Source organism: Belonocnema kinseyi, chromosome 8 (genome assembly GCF_010883055.1).
Source record: "Belonocnema kinseyi isolate 2016_QV_RU_SX_M_011 chromosome 8, B_treatae_v1, whole genome shotgun sequence".
NCBI classification, from domain to species: Eukaryota; Metazoa; Arthropoda; class Insecta; order Hymenoptera; family Cynipidae; genus Belonocnema; species Belonocnema kinseyi.
Genome location: NC_046664.1, coordinates 89,704,179 through 89,717,816, shown reverse-complemented (window position 1 = coordinate 89,717,816; position 13,638 = coordinate 89,704,179). Strand labels below are relative to the sequence as shown.

At 31.9% G+C, this 13,638-nt stretch overlaps 2 protein-coding genes across 2 annotated transcripts in view; one reads left to right on the top strand and one right to left on the bottom strand.

Moving 5' to 3' along the window:
• Positions 1–13,638, bottom strand: part of LOC117178597 — a 145,353-nt gene that overhangs the window by 108,467 nt on the left and 23,248 nt on the right. The gene's annotated exons all lie outside the window — the stretch shown is intronic.
• Positions 5,551–10,616, top strand: LOC117178790 (acyl-CoA Delta(11) desaturase-like). Its single transcript, XM_033370264.1, has 6 exons — positions 5,551–5,619; positions 6,162–6,467; positions 7,426–7,556; positions 9,189–9,394; positions 9,821–10,003; positions 10,151–10,616. Exons 2-6 carry the CDS (start codon positions 6,179–6,181, stop codon positions 10,419–10,421), a joined length of 1,080 nt encoding a protein of 359 aa, XP_033226155.1. The 5' UTR covers positions 5,551–5,619; positions 6,162–6,178; the 3' UTR covers positions 10,422–10,616.

Genomic DNA, 13,638 nt, shown 5'->3' with positions numbered 1-13,638 from the left:
GAAGGCCGAGAGGATGTCGAAGACGAACCTCGCCCTGGACGTCCCAGCACGTCAACAACAGATGAAAACGTTCAAGCAGTGGAAGAAATGGTGTTGAAAAACCGCCGAATTACCATCAGAGAAGTTGCGGAAGTTGTTGACATATCGATTGGCTCATGCCATGCTATCTTTTCAGACATTTTGGGTATGAGACGTGTGTCAGCGAAATTTGTTCCAAAACTGCTTAATTTTGAAAGTGCTTTTGAAAGATTTTCTGACCAAAAACGGCACCACAGTCATGCCTTAGCCTCCATAGTCACCGGATTTGGCCCCCAGTGACTTTTTTATTTTCCCAAATCTGAAGAGACCCATGAAAGGACATCGATTTTCAACGATTGAGGAGATGAAAACTGCATCGCTGAAAGAACTCAAGGCTATACCACAAAATGATTATCAGAAGTGCTTTGATGATTGGAAAAAACGTTGGCACAAGTGTATTATATCTGAGGGGGATTACTTTGAAGGGGACAACATAAATATTGAGGAATAAATGAATATTTTTTGAGAAAACCATAAAATCACGTTATTTTTTGAACACACCTCGTATGTATGTATGTATGTATGTATGTATGTATGTATGTATGTATGTATGTATGTATGTATGTATGTATGTATGTATGTATGTATGTATGTATGTATGTATGTATGTATGTATGTATGTATGTATGTATGTATGTATGTATGTATGCATGTGTGTGTATGTATGTATGCATGCATGTATGTATGCATGCATGTCTTTCTGTGTGCACGTTAGCTTTTGAAAAATTAACCTATTAGATTGACCTTTGGTATAATATTTTAGTGTTGAAAACTCACGTCCAATTTCGATAGCCAGCCATTTTTTAAACAAATTCAAAAAGTAAGCGCATTTTGAATATTTGAGAGACCACTTTTTCCAGATTCTAAAATTCTCTGTACGGCTATTCGTATCACAAGATACGTTTTATTCGTAAAAACAGTATTAAAAAAAAAACAAAAAAATTAAATTTTTAGACAAACTTCACAAGCTTCGAAAACGTAAGCCACTTTACGCTAGGATATGCATTTTTGGTTTAAATCGTAAAAAATAACATTGAAAATAAACAAATTAATTTTATGGAAAAAGACACAAGTTGCAATAAAATGTTTAATAACATAATTGTATTTTTTATATGATTCGCACTTTATAACTTTAAAAACAAGATAATGAAAATACGAATGTTTCAATACCAAGACATTACACCAAATACAATACATTATTTTGCAGTATCAGAGTAAGCAGTACAAGCCTGAGGTGCAGAAGTAAATATAATATACATTTGATATAATAATGTTGAACATAATGTCGATAAATTCAAAAATTGGATAAAATCGAGCGCGAAGCACGAGATACGTGATGGGACTTTGTTTATTAAATCCAAAGGAACTTTAACAAAAGAGAATTCACAATCACCAAATTACAGTTGTCGATGCGTTGAACTATCATTTTAAAAAGCCTGCGCACAAATGTGGGTGAAATATAAAGTCCGAGTGCGTAACGCGAGGTAATTACATTATCAAACGCGAAGCGTAAGAACCAACAGTCGCGTGCCCTAGGCGCACAGCATGCGATGAGAAAGTACTCGCGATGCGGGCAGATTTTTTAATCTAAGAAAGTTCCAAAAAACAAATATATAATAACATATTAGTGAAATATCTGGCGCGAAATTTTCATGCAAAGAAACCGAGTCCAAAGAATAAATATGCGAAAGCGAAGCGTGAGATTACCAATTATCGAGCGCTAAGGGCGAAATCTGAGAGACGATCGCCCTAGGCGCGTTTAAACTTTGCGAGCGAGCATGCACACGACGAGAATGTGCCCGAGCGGCGGGCTGATTTTCATGAAATGTGTATTTATTTCATCATACCTTATAGCGCTATACAAAAGACGGATCGTTGAACTTGAAAATTAAGAATTGGCTGCTTTTTTAAGATTGGTGAATTTTAGTGAATGCTGCAATCCACGCGGGACAACAATGACCGTACAGGAGAACTAAAACATTAACAATTTAGCAACTTTATCACTAATTGTTTTCGCTTTATGACTTTTCGCTGGACTCCCGAAATAATGAAAGTTGTTTCTTGCACGAATTACGCAGCATCTCAGCTACAAGTCATTCAATTTTTTTCAAATAAACATTTTCAACTTTTGCTAACATGATCGGTCGAAGAAGACTTTAACGCATGTTTTTTTATACATACTTCTGTTTAAAAAATGTTTAAAACTTCCCACTTGGTTAAAGTTCAAAAATACGAATTATTTTATTCAAAGAAAAAACCCTTTTTTGTAAATAATTCAAAAACTTTAATCCAATAACTTCAAAATCAAGAAAGCTAAAACTTTTTTTATGACGAGAAAAAGATGCAGTATTAAATTCTCAATGTGAATATGTATTTAAAACGTTATACATTGAAACTCTTCTATAGCACCAATTTTGGGGCTAATGTTAGGTGGGAACTAACTCATTATAGCCCGCTCTGCTTTTGTTTGTTCACGCCTGCGTGCTCGCCTGAGTGACAGCCGTAGATCCCGCACACCCCGTGCAGTTCTTTTAGACCTGTATGCGGCGCGGCGTCAATTATCGGAAGGGCTATAGAAGGGAGGGCTATTGAAGAGTTTCACTGTAATCCGAAATTCATTTCTCAAGTGCCCAGGGGCTTCCCCAAGAGCCTAATATCCACCGTTTTGCATCCGACGTTTTAATTTCGCATCAGGTGACAATTCCCAAATATAGTTACCGCTTTAATCTTTTACATGGCAGTATACCGGTTATATCATCTTAGCTGATTCCCATTTCTTTAGGAATTTACCTATTACTAATAATACCTAGCACTAATGCTAGGTTATACATTATTTTTACTGGTTCGGCGAGAGCAGCCGCAAAGTGAAGTTGAGTGGCAAGCGAGCGCGCGCGCATCAACTGAACCATGCGAATGCATCTTTTAGATGGAGGTTGTCATTGGAGTTGCTGCCCTCCCCTATCCTTGCCATTATGAGGTTTAAACATGATAATTGTTTTTTCTTTTTATTCGCGCTCTGCTCCATGGGCTATTAATTTGTGAGACCAAGATAGATTTTTCGAATTACTATTCGGCAATTCTAGGGATTTAATTACGACATAATGAGCATGTTTCTACGCGCTCAAGGCTTTATTGTGTGTCCTCTTCTCTGCGTGGCTCCCTTCTTTACGTTGGACTTTGATCACTACAATAACGAGTCTTCTTCTTACTGATATTATCCAGTTTGCTAAGCACCTCAAAAACTTCACCGGCTACCTTCTCAACTGAGTTCTTTCATCCTGTATTGCAAGATATTTGAACTGTTCGAAGTTCATTTATAAATAGGTCCCAGCTTTTTTTAAATTTTGTCTCTAATCAAGGTTATTTATATAAGCAGTGCTGCGTAATAGAAAAATCAGGTATAATATTCTGTTTTTCGGTTAGGGGCTATCCATTATTACGTAACAGTCTTAAGGGGAAGAGGTTTCGGAAAATGTTACGATATGTTCCATAGGGGGTTGGGGGGGGGGGGGGGGGGGGGGGGGGGGGGGGGGTAAATTGACACTGTTACGTTATACTTTTAACAAATCTGCCTGAAAAAAATCCGCGTGCCGAAATTATAGTACAACGTCAAAGTTCAGTAATGAAAGTAAAAAGTTGCAATGACTTTATGAAGACTTCAATATCGATATAATTAGATTCGTATTTTGAATATCTTCTATCATTCTTTAGACCAATTTTTTTGTAAAAATAAAGTATATTTTACAATTTTGGAAATTACTACTTCCCCAAAAATTATTCAAAAGTTTTGATGTGGCTTTGGCTTCTCACTATTTACTAAATACATCCTAAGACTTATAAAACTATATTTTTAGATTTGACGACAGATTAAACAGGAAACAAAAATATCTAATACATTTATTAAAGGATTTAAATCTCCTAAATTGTTGTTAAAAATACAAAGTTAAGTGATTCGATAAAAGGTTTGAGAAAAAGGTATAAAAAAATCTACTATTTATGAAACCAAATATCACTTTCAACTAAAAAAACTAATAACAGCTAATAAAAAATGCTTAATACTAAAAACTGCACATACATACAGATTTGAACGCACTACAAAATATAATAATAAATAATCATAAATAAAAATTAACATTGAAACAGCTACATCGACTTCCGTACAATTTTAATTTTAATCGGATTTTAATGAATTGTATACAGATTACTTTTAACTAAAAATATATAAGATTTTATATCATAATTAGATGATCTTAAAACACACACAAACACAGTTTCAAATCAGGAAATTTTGAACATCTTTTTGAAAGCGGTACATTATGAAAATGTGCAATTAAAAATTCTATTATTGTTAATGTGTATAATTTGTAAAGATGCAAAATGCGAGTTTTCTTAATTCTGAATTTTTTCCAAATTGAAGGAAAATGTAAATCATCAGAATTACGGGACTTTTTATTCTAAAACTTAAAACTTGCATATGTACTTTTTAAAATTCAAAATTCAAAACACTTCAATTTTAAAGATTTGTGTTTCATGTTATATAATTTTGAAAAACTTTGATTAAAAATTCTTAATTTTAAAAAATATTGTACTGAAAATTATTCAATTTTTGAGATTTTCAATTAAAAATTCTTCAATTTTAAAGATGCATAAATCAAAATTCTTAAATTGGATGATTTTAATGACCAAAAGTCAAGGGTTTTCAAATTCTGAAACTACCAAATTGACTAATTTTCAAACGTAAATCATCAGAATTTTAGATATTTTAAATTAAATACCTGAAATTTCTTAATTTTGTATTGTGCATATATATTTTTAAACATTTCATGTAGATTTTTAAATTTTGAAGATTTACAACTGAAAATTCTTCAATATTTAATGTATATAATGAAAAATAGTGCAATGTTAAATTCTTTTTTAGAAATAGTTGAATTTTAAAGATTTAAAATTGAAATCATTCAATTTAATACATTTTGAATAAAAAATTCTTCAATCGTGAAAAGTAAAAATGTGACTCGTGCAGTAAATAAACTGTTTTTAATAAGATATGGCTGCAACAAATAACAAAAATTAGGAGATACAGGCACAGGCGGGGGATCCAAAACATTTTATTATGATTTGTTACGAGGCGAAGGAGACGAGTTAAAAATTGTCAAAAAATTTGTTACGTAATTGACGGATGGTTACGGATCCAATTTTAATGATCATAAAATATGTGACAGTAGAATAAAAACTAAATATTAAATATGGTTTTGTTTATATGTGAAAAGACATTTTAAGGGGTGGAAACAGCCTCCTAAAGAAAGGGGTGCCAAATGACGTTTTTATTGTTTCACACCAAAGCACCAATCTCGCTTCGTCTAGAATGGTCAGTCTATGTTGCTTCCTCCCCTCCCAAGAAAATCTATCGCATGCCTATTTAATGAGAAATTCCCACTACAAATTTTTCAGTCACAGGTTTTAACAGCTCCGCTAGAAAAAAGCGGGCCGAGGTTCGTCCATCTAATTTAGTTTTTTTACCAAATTCAAATAAGATCATTTAAGGTACGAAATATTCCATCTCATTTGTTATTAATGGAATAATAGCGGGCGTGATATCCGACTATAAGTAAGGGAAGATTTTTCCTGTGTCATTGTTCAAATTTTTCTTTTATTAATCTTTAATTCATATAGAGAGAAATTATTAAATATATTCAATTCCGATAAAACCAACATTGTTCCATTTCTGTTAAAACTAACACTCTCCTTTTATATTAAACTGTGAATAATTTGTGTTGTGAATCGAACCTGATGAAAACAGTGTCAGTGGCGAAATTTTGGAAATAAAAAAGGATGCGTTATAAATTTGTAACGAGTGAAGTTTACAGTGTCAGGGAAAACGTTACAATTGCAGTCAATAATTTTTATGACTTCATAGTGAAGTGCGTTTTTTCTAATACAAAACAATTGTAAAAATCTTTAAAAAAGTGACTCAAATTTTGTATACAGTTTAGAAATAAAACAGTATTTATTTTACTGTAAATAAAAATTAGAGCCTTTTAATTATAAATTTTACTGAAAAATGTTGTTTTGGATCTTTTATGCAGAGTGAGGTCGCAAAAAAATGCCTCCAAGCATATCCGGTGCCACGCCTTGTATTGATGACGAAAAATCTGAGGATGGTCATTCTTTGGTCTGGACACAAAAAATTACCGCAAAGGAAATTGAACATGAAGAAAATGAATCACTACATACCAGTGGAGTCAAAGTCGAAAAACTAAAAGAAAGATCATCCTTCTTCGAAGCTGATTTAAAATGGAAAAATATTATTGTAATTGCCACCTTGCACATTGTGACCCTCTATATCCTAATAAGCTTTCCCTATTTGGAAAAGAAAGGACTTTTCTTCTATAGTAAGTATTTCTATGAACGGGAAGTTTATATACAACGAAGCAGAAGTTTAATCAGTATACCCATGTACATTTATTTTTAAATTTAAAATTTATTTATATTTACCATTTTCCATTTTTTAAAGTAATTTTTTTATTTCATGATTATTTCCAAAACAATTGGTCTAAACTAGAATAACTGCATTATTCATGAATAAATCGGAATCATAGGTTCAATTATTACTTGAGCACGATTTAGGTTATTTTTAGCCCCCCCCCCCCCCCCTCCCAAACTTACACAAGAATGCTTAAGATTTTCTAGATTCCTCCTTACGAAAATTTCGTAAGATTTTTACGAACCTGACTCTCTTTTTTTAGCTTATAGCAGATTCATAGCAGATCTACAGAATGATAAAAATTAATTTGAACAAAAAACTATTTGTTTAAAACCTGAAGATATAAAGTAATAGTACTTAATTTTCACTAGATTATTTTGTATGATTCTTAAAAATGGTATAAACAATAAAAAAATACATAAATTTGGTTGCTTTCTTAAAACTGCAACGAATTTATGTAATTTTTAATACAATAAATCAATCCACGTGCGAAGGCCACCAATGTGCGCCAAAAAGTATGGTTCAATTATTATTAACTAATTGATTTGAATTCTTTTGAACAGTTAAGCCAAAACCATATCTCAGCAACAATTATTTAACAATTTTTTGTCGTCAGTCGATATGATTGCCTGCTGATTATTATCATTTATATTTAATTCTAAATGTCGAAAACTTCAGGAAACTATAATTTTATTTTGCTTTATCAATAAAACTATTTTTTATAGTAAAAAATGAATTTAAATTTAATGTAAAAGGAAGAGCTTATGATTTGATATTTTTTCTATAAAGCATGCATAATTGGTCGAATTTTGTGGTTTAAAAATTTAATGAAAGGAAGAAATTCTGAAATGACATTTTTTTTAAAGCATTCCTAATTGGACAAATTGCTGGATTTGGAGTCACTGGTGGTGCACATCGACTATGGACTCATCGCGCTTTCAAAGCTAAATGGCCCCTGAGGGTGATTCTTCTTTATTGCTACTGTACAGCTGGACAGGTACTAATTTGTGCTAATTTGACATTGTACTAATAATGTTGTATCTTGGTCGCTTGTAAATCAATTCATTTTGCACTATCAAAGCACTGGAATTCAATTGCATTCGCTTCTGACGCTTGCAATCACCTAAAATATAAGTAAAAGAGACAAAAAACGTTCTCAAAAACTGAATTTTCAATGTTGAAAATAAAATAAAAATGTTTTCCGAGATGCATAAGTACTGCAAGTGGATTATAATTCTCTGGAAAAATTTAAAAAAAAATATGGAAGGGGAAATACAAAATGTGAAAAGCGAGACAAAAGAATCGTGATCGAGCCCCTGAATTGGTTCTGAGAAAATTGTGTCATGTTTATATTTTTATGATAAGTTTTCTTTTTCATATTTATTTATATATAGTCAGGAAATGTATAAGGAATCACATGAAGGTCATATATCAAATCTATATGCCAAGAGTTTCAATTTGATCAATCCTTCAGGAAAATCTGACTAAAAGAAAAGCTTCCAGGAAAGGGATCTGGAAAGTTGATTTTCCTCATTTTCTTATTTTTCAAACAATGCTATAATAAAATAAGAATTAAACTTTGCAAATTTTATTTCTTATCGCAATTCTACAAGCCAACAGATGCATTTGAGCCGTACTGAAAAAAATCGCACTAAAAGTAAACGGCGGACGAGCATCCGACCGTAGTTATAAGGGTTTCCGGCGTAGCCTAAGAAACCCAAAACAGAAAGATTAATATAATATCCAGCTATTGTGTTTCTAAATCGACACAAACAAAGTTTAGTTTGAAAATGTCATTAAGTTTCGAAAAAATGGAGAATGAGTTTTATCTTCATTCGAGAGACACTTTTTTTAAATTGCAGGCGGTCATTAAAAATTCAAATTTCATTATAGAAAAAAGAACGTGCTACCAAAATACTGCAGCTCTGAATTAAGGTGTGAAAAGTTTGAATGCAAAAAGTCATCCAGTTCAGAGAAAATGGAGGGGAATTTTTTTTCTCCCGAGGCGCATGTTGTCTCAACTTTAGACGGTGATTTGAACTATAATTTTTAATTAAAATAAGCAAAAGAAATTGCAATTAATTGCATCACTTGCGATGAATTTCAAGTAGTTTCAATCGCAATTATATTCACCTTGAAATCAACTGCAGTTAATTTCAATCCATTATATTGTCATCAATTTGTAATCAATTGCAATTACTTTCAAACAATTACAATCAATTGCAATGCTTTACACTTAATTTTAATCATTAAAAATTACATGCGTTTAATTTCAATCAGTTGAAATCAATTTGTAATTCGTAATCACTAGCAATTATGTAATGAAAACCAGTTTTAGTAAGTCGCATTCATTCGCAAATCAATTTGAATAAATTGCGGGTGGTTGCAAATCAAATAAAATCCACTTAAATTATCTGCAATAGATTGCAATCACTTGACGAAATTGTCAAAAATGATAAAAATGGTTAATTAATTGAAATTAATGAACGTTGAGCTCTTCCCGATTTAAAATTGGACAATTTTGACGTACTCGAATGGAACATTTTTAATTCTTATTCAATTTCTAAGGTTTCAATTATCTCAAAAAATTAATACCAAATAGTGAATAAATGAATTGTTAATTTGCTAGAATCCAATATATGATTGGGTGAGAGATCATCGCATCCACCATAAATATTCGGAGACAGTAGCAGATCCACATGACAGCAGTCGTGGATTTTTCTTTTCACACGTTGGTTGGCTGATGATGAAGAAGCATCCTGAAGTTATTAGACGTGGACGGCAAATAGATATGAGTGACATCGTTTCGGATCCAGTCGTGGTCTTTGGTGATAAGTATGACTTTCAATAACGCTAAGATTTTCATAAAATGTTCATTGAATGTAATTTCAAATAGAAGTGGAATAGTAATAATGATATTGACAGTTAAGGTTTTTTCTGCGTATTAAAATAAAAGTAGGGGTGTTAACAATCCTGTGCAGCCCCTTTACCCGGTCACGCTACTTTTTCTAAAGCTTTCGTTTGAGATAGTAATAATTGAATTATCATCCGAATTATTTTTTATTATTGCAACTACTTGAAAACAAAAAGAAGTGAACATTTTATCTCTGATATTTTAGAGAACTATACTTTAAAACAATTTTTAAAGCATTTTATTTTGAGCAAATACTAGTTTAAATCGATTCGAGAAGAAAAAAATACTGTAGTTCATATATGTATGTAATTAATCGAGAAAATAATGATCTTATGATTCTTCAACAGGTATTTCCTACCTTTAAAAATAATGTGCTGTTTTATCATTCCATCCGTGCTGCCAGTATATTTATGGAATGAGGATTGGTATTATACTATTATTGCACAAATTGCCCGATACATCCTGACATTGAATGTAACCTGGAGTGTTAATAGTGCCGCTCATATTTGGGGTGCGAAACCCTATGACAAGTAAGAATATAATAACTGCAGCACACATATGTATTAAAATATTTACATTAATTTAATATGCATGAAATAAATAATTTTTTATTTACCTTATGAGAAATAACACAAAACTTAATTTAAATTAAATCTGTGCTACCTTTATTCTTTTAGGCAAATAGCTCCAACAGAAAATCATTTTGTTGCTTTCGTAGCGATGGGTGAAGGGTGGCATAACTACCATCACGTTTTCCCCTGGGATTACAAGGCGGCAGAATTAGGAAACTATGAATTGAACTACACGACAGCATTAATTGATATGTTTGCAAAAATCGGCTGGGCTTATGATTTAAAAGAACCATCTAAAGAATTAGTCAGGACAGTGATCGAAAAAAGAGGAGATGGGTCTCATCCAACTGAGGAACCTGAACCTAAATGCGAATAACATTTTGTTAGGTTATTTATGTAAAAATTTGTTTGATGTAATTCTTCTTAAGCTATAATATTATTTTCCGAATTATACTATTGCAATGTAAATAATTAAATGATCGAAATAACTTGCCTAAGTGAAGATAAGTAAAGAATACTACTCGTAGGGGTGCGGCTCCTAATACGGCGTACTCGTATTTAAAGAAATTGAAGAATTCTGTAAGAGCATGAGACACATAATTAAACCTATTTATGTATCAAGTGATGACTGGAGAAAAATAAATATAATTTAAAGTAACTGTTTTATGCTCATTCTATAAAGATAAGTCAAGTGATTTCTTGATGCTTTGTAGTTATCATTGACGTGGGATAAAAGCAATGAGAAATAAATTGTTTTGCAATAAACATATACATTTTTTCTGATCTATATTTTCAAGTTTTGTGGGTGCTTTTTTGCTTTAATCTGACGTAAAAGTAATTAAATGTTTTAAAAAAGCCTTAACGCATAGAAGTCTACGACATACACATACACATGTACATACTTTGAAGGGGTAGACACTTACAATTAGAGAATTATAAGATCTCCTTAGAACGACTGCCACCTATTCGAAATTAATTTGTGTGATATATTTTTCCTTGATAAACTGAACTAATAAGCTAATAAGCTGAACCATTAATTTAATTGAAATTTTTTTACTTGTAACCGATCTAACATTGATTACTTGAATTATTTCAAATCTTTTATATGCTTGGAACAAGGATATCCACATAGATAGGGGAGTAAAGGGTTCGTTAACGCACCTATGAGAAGTGAATTTAAAATAAAAATATACAACGACAACCCGTGTAGAAATAGCCCGGTTTGACCCGACCAGAAGAAGGTTTCTGGCCAGAATCTGACTGGGTCAAACAGGGATACTATTTTCTTTATTGCCCGCCCGGGATCTGAACGAGTTCCCACCGGGACCCAGTGGGGCTAAAAATGGTGCCGTAAGTGGGTCGTTCGTAAATATCTGACAGGTGAAAGACCAATTTTTTATGTTTTACGTGCTTTTTTTATCAATTATGAAAGAAAAATTAAACTAAGTTTAATTATATGGTTTCCCACTTTTGGTTCTGAGATTCCCAGACTTGCCGTGTCAGCGAAATCGTTGACCAGCTTCTTTTTAATTTTCAAACATAGTTTCCCAGTGAAATTATACTTATTTTTTTGTGATACGATTTTTGCTTATTTTTATGTATTTATATATTATCATGTATAAGCAAAAAATGTAATAAGAAGAGAAATAACTTTTTCCGAACGAGGTTTTGAATTACGTTATCATGCTTGCACGTAATAACGATTCGGCGACTCCCGGAGTCTTTAATGCTAAAAACGGAGTAAAACGTCGGTGGACGCTAGGTTATCCGTTAAGAAATTTGTTAAATTTCACAAAATTGTATCAAATTTTCTGGAGCAAGCGGATATTTTTAAAGGTAAGTGAATTATTTTGTTAATAAGTAAGCATTGTTAATATTCTTCAACCTTTATGTTAAATCAATTTTCTAAACCGGTTCCATAGGTTAGGATGTCACGTGAAACTCCTGAAATTTATTTTACCTCATGTAAAAAAACCTATGCAAACTAAGTTACGCTTAAGGTAAATTTGTTATGCAATTTCTTACAGAAACTTAAGAATCATATCCTATATTTTAGTACTTACATTGAATCAATCTTTGTAGTTAATATATTTATTATTATGAATGCAGTTCTTAAATTTAAATTCCAACATCTTTTTACAGGTGGAAATAAGTGCTGACAAAGAATCTTATCTTTACCAGTTGGTAGAATATGTTCGCTGTGGTAAAAAGGCTCCAGTAAAATGCGATCGAGGAGCTCAGTCAAAAACCGGTCGGATTCCGACAGGGTTACCCTATTTGTATCCGGGATCTGATCGGGTAACCCGGCCGGGAGCCGACTGGGTACACCCGGCCGGGATCTGACCAGCGCAGCGTGACGAAACCAACCAGAATCCGACCAGGCAGTCTGGCCAGATTCCGGATACAAGCAGGGCAACCCTGCCGGAATCCGGCCCGAACCCGGTCATAATTTCTACACGGGAAAGTAATGGAAAAATGTGCCTCATTACTTTAAGGCTGTTAAAGAGCCTCGGGATTTCGCCAGATCTATAATCTAAAGTACATAGAGAACATAAAGATTCTTTTTACAAATTTTCCTGTTGTTTTTTTTGTAATTGAAAATTGAGAATTGTTTTGCGCCTGTAAAGTGCTATGCACTAGCTATTGAGTATGCTGGTCTGCAGCCACAGAGTCTAGTTTAAAGCCGCACAAAATCTGCAAGTAATGTGTCTCTATCCCTTAGAGTAATATGTAATATTTTAATTTATTATAATTTAATAAAGTAATAAAAAAAAACAATAATAACATGTCGTGATAATTTTTCGAAAATACATAATCCTTTTGGCTGGTAAAGGCGTTATCTTTATCGTGACTTACCATGAAAATTTAGTGTAATATTTAAAATAATAAATTAATAAATAATAATAAATTTAAAAAGCAGATATTTATCAAATATTTCTAAACTCTTTCCGAAGAGCTTTGGAAAGTTCATTTAAAAAATGATCATTCATAAGGATGTTGAGTAGAAGCTTTAACTTCAAAATTCAATAGCCTTATTTTACTCTATAAATACTAGCGATAATAATAATAATAATAATAATAATAATAATAATAATAATAATAATAATAATCATCATCATCATCATCATAATAATAATAATAATAACAATAATAAGCCTCAGTGGCTCGGACTTCACGAAAAAATTGACTTATAATCTTCTAAATTTTTTCCAGAAATGTTTAAAAAAATAGTTTTATCACCTTGATATCTTTCGGAATTCCCTATAGTTTCTAAAGCTTGGAATCGCATGAAATCTCTTCTATTCTTCTAAATATTTCTTGAATTAACTCGATTTTTTTCATTTACTGTTCTTACTAACTTGAAAGATTTTACTTTAAAATCTTCTGCACTCTTCTTTAAAATTTTAGGAAATCCTTTGATATATTTAAAAATCTTTTTTAATTTGATCCTAAAACACATTTTCTTAAATGAAAAATTATTCAAAATTTGCACACGAATCTTAAGAATGTTCTGTTCCTAATCTTGTCAGACCATCTACATTTGTTCAAATTTTTCCTGGTTTTCTTTTAAATTTGGCAAAATTAAAAATATT

What these genes read in the sequence shown, in the direction of transcription:
- LOC117178790 (XM_033370264.1), top strand. Translation starts at nt 6,179, where the DNA reads ATGCCTCCAAGCATATCCGGTGCCACGCCTTGTATTGATGACGAAAAA. An exon ending in GCTACTGTACAGCTGGACAG is followed by an intron (nt 7,557 to 9,188) that starts GTACTAATTTGT and finishes TTAATTTGCTAG; the next exon opens with AATCCAATATATGATTGGGT. An exon ending in GTCGTGGTCTTTGGTGATAA is followed by an intron (nt 9,395 to 9,820) that starts GTATGACTTTCA and finishes ATTCTTCAACAG; the next exon opens with GTATTTCCTACCTTTAAAAA.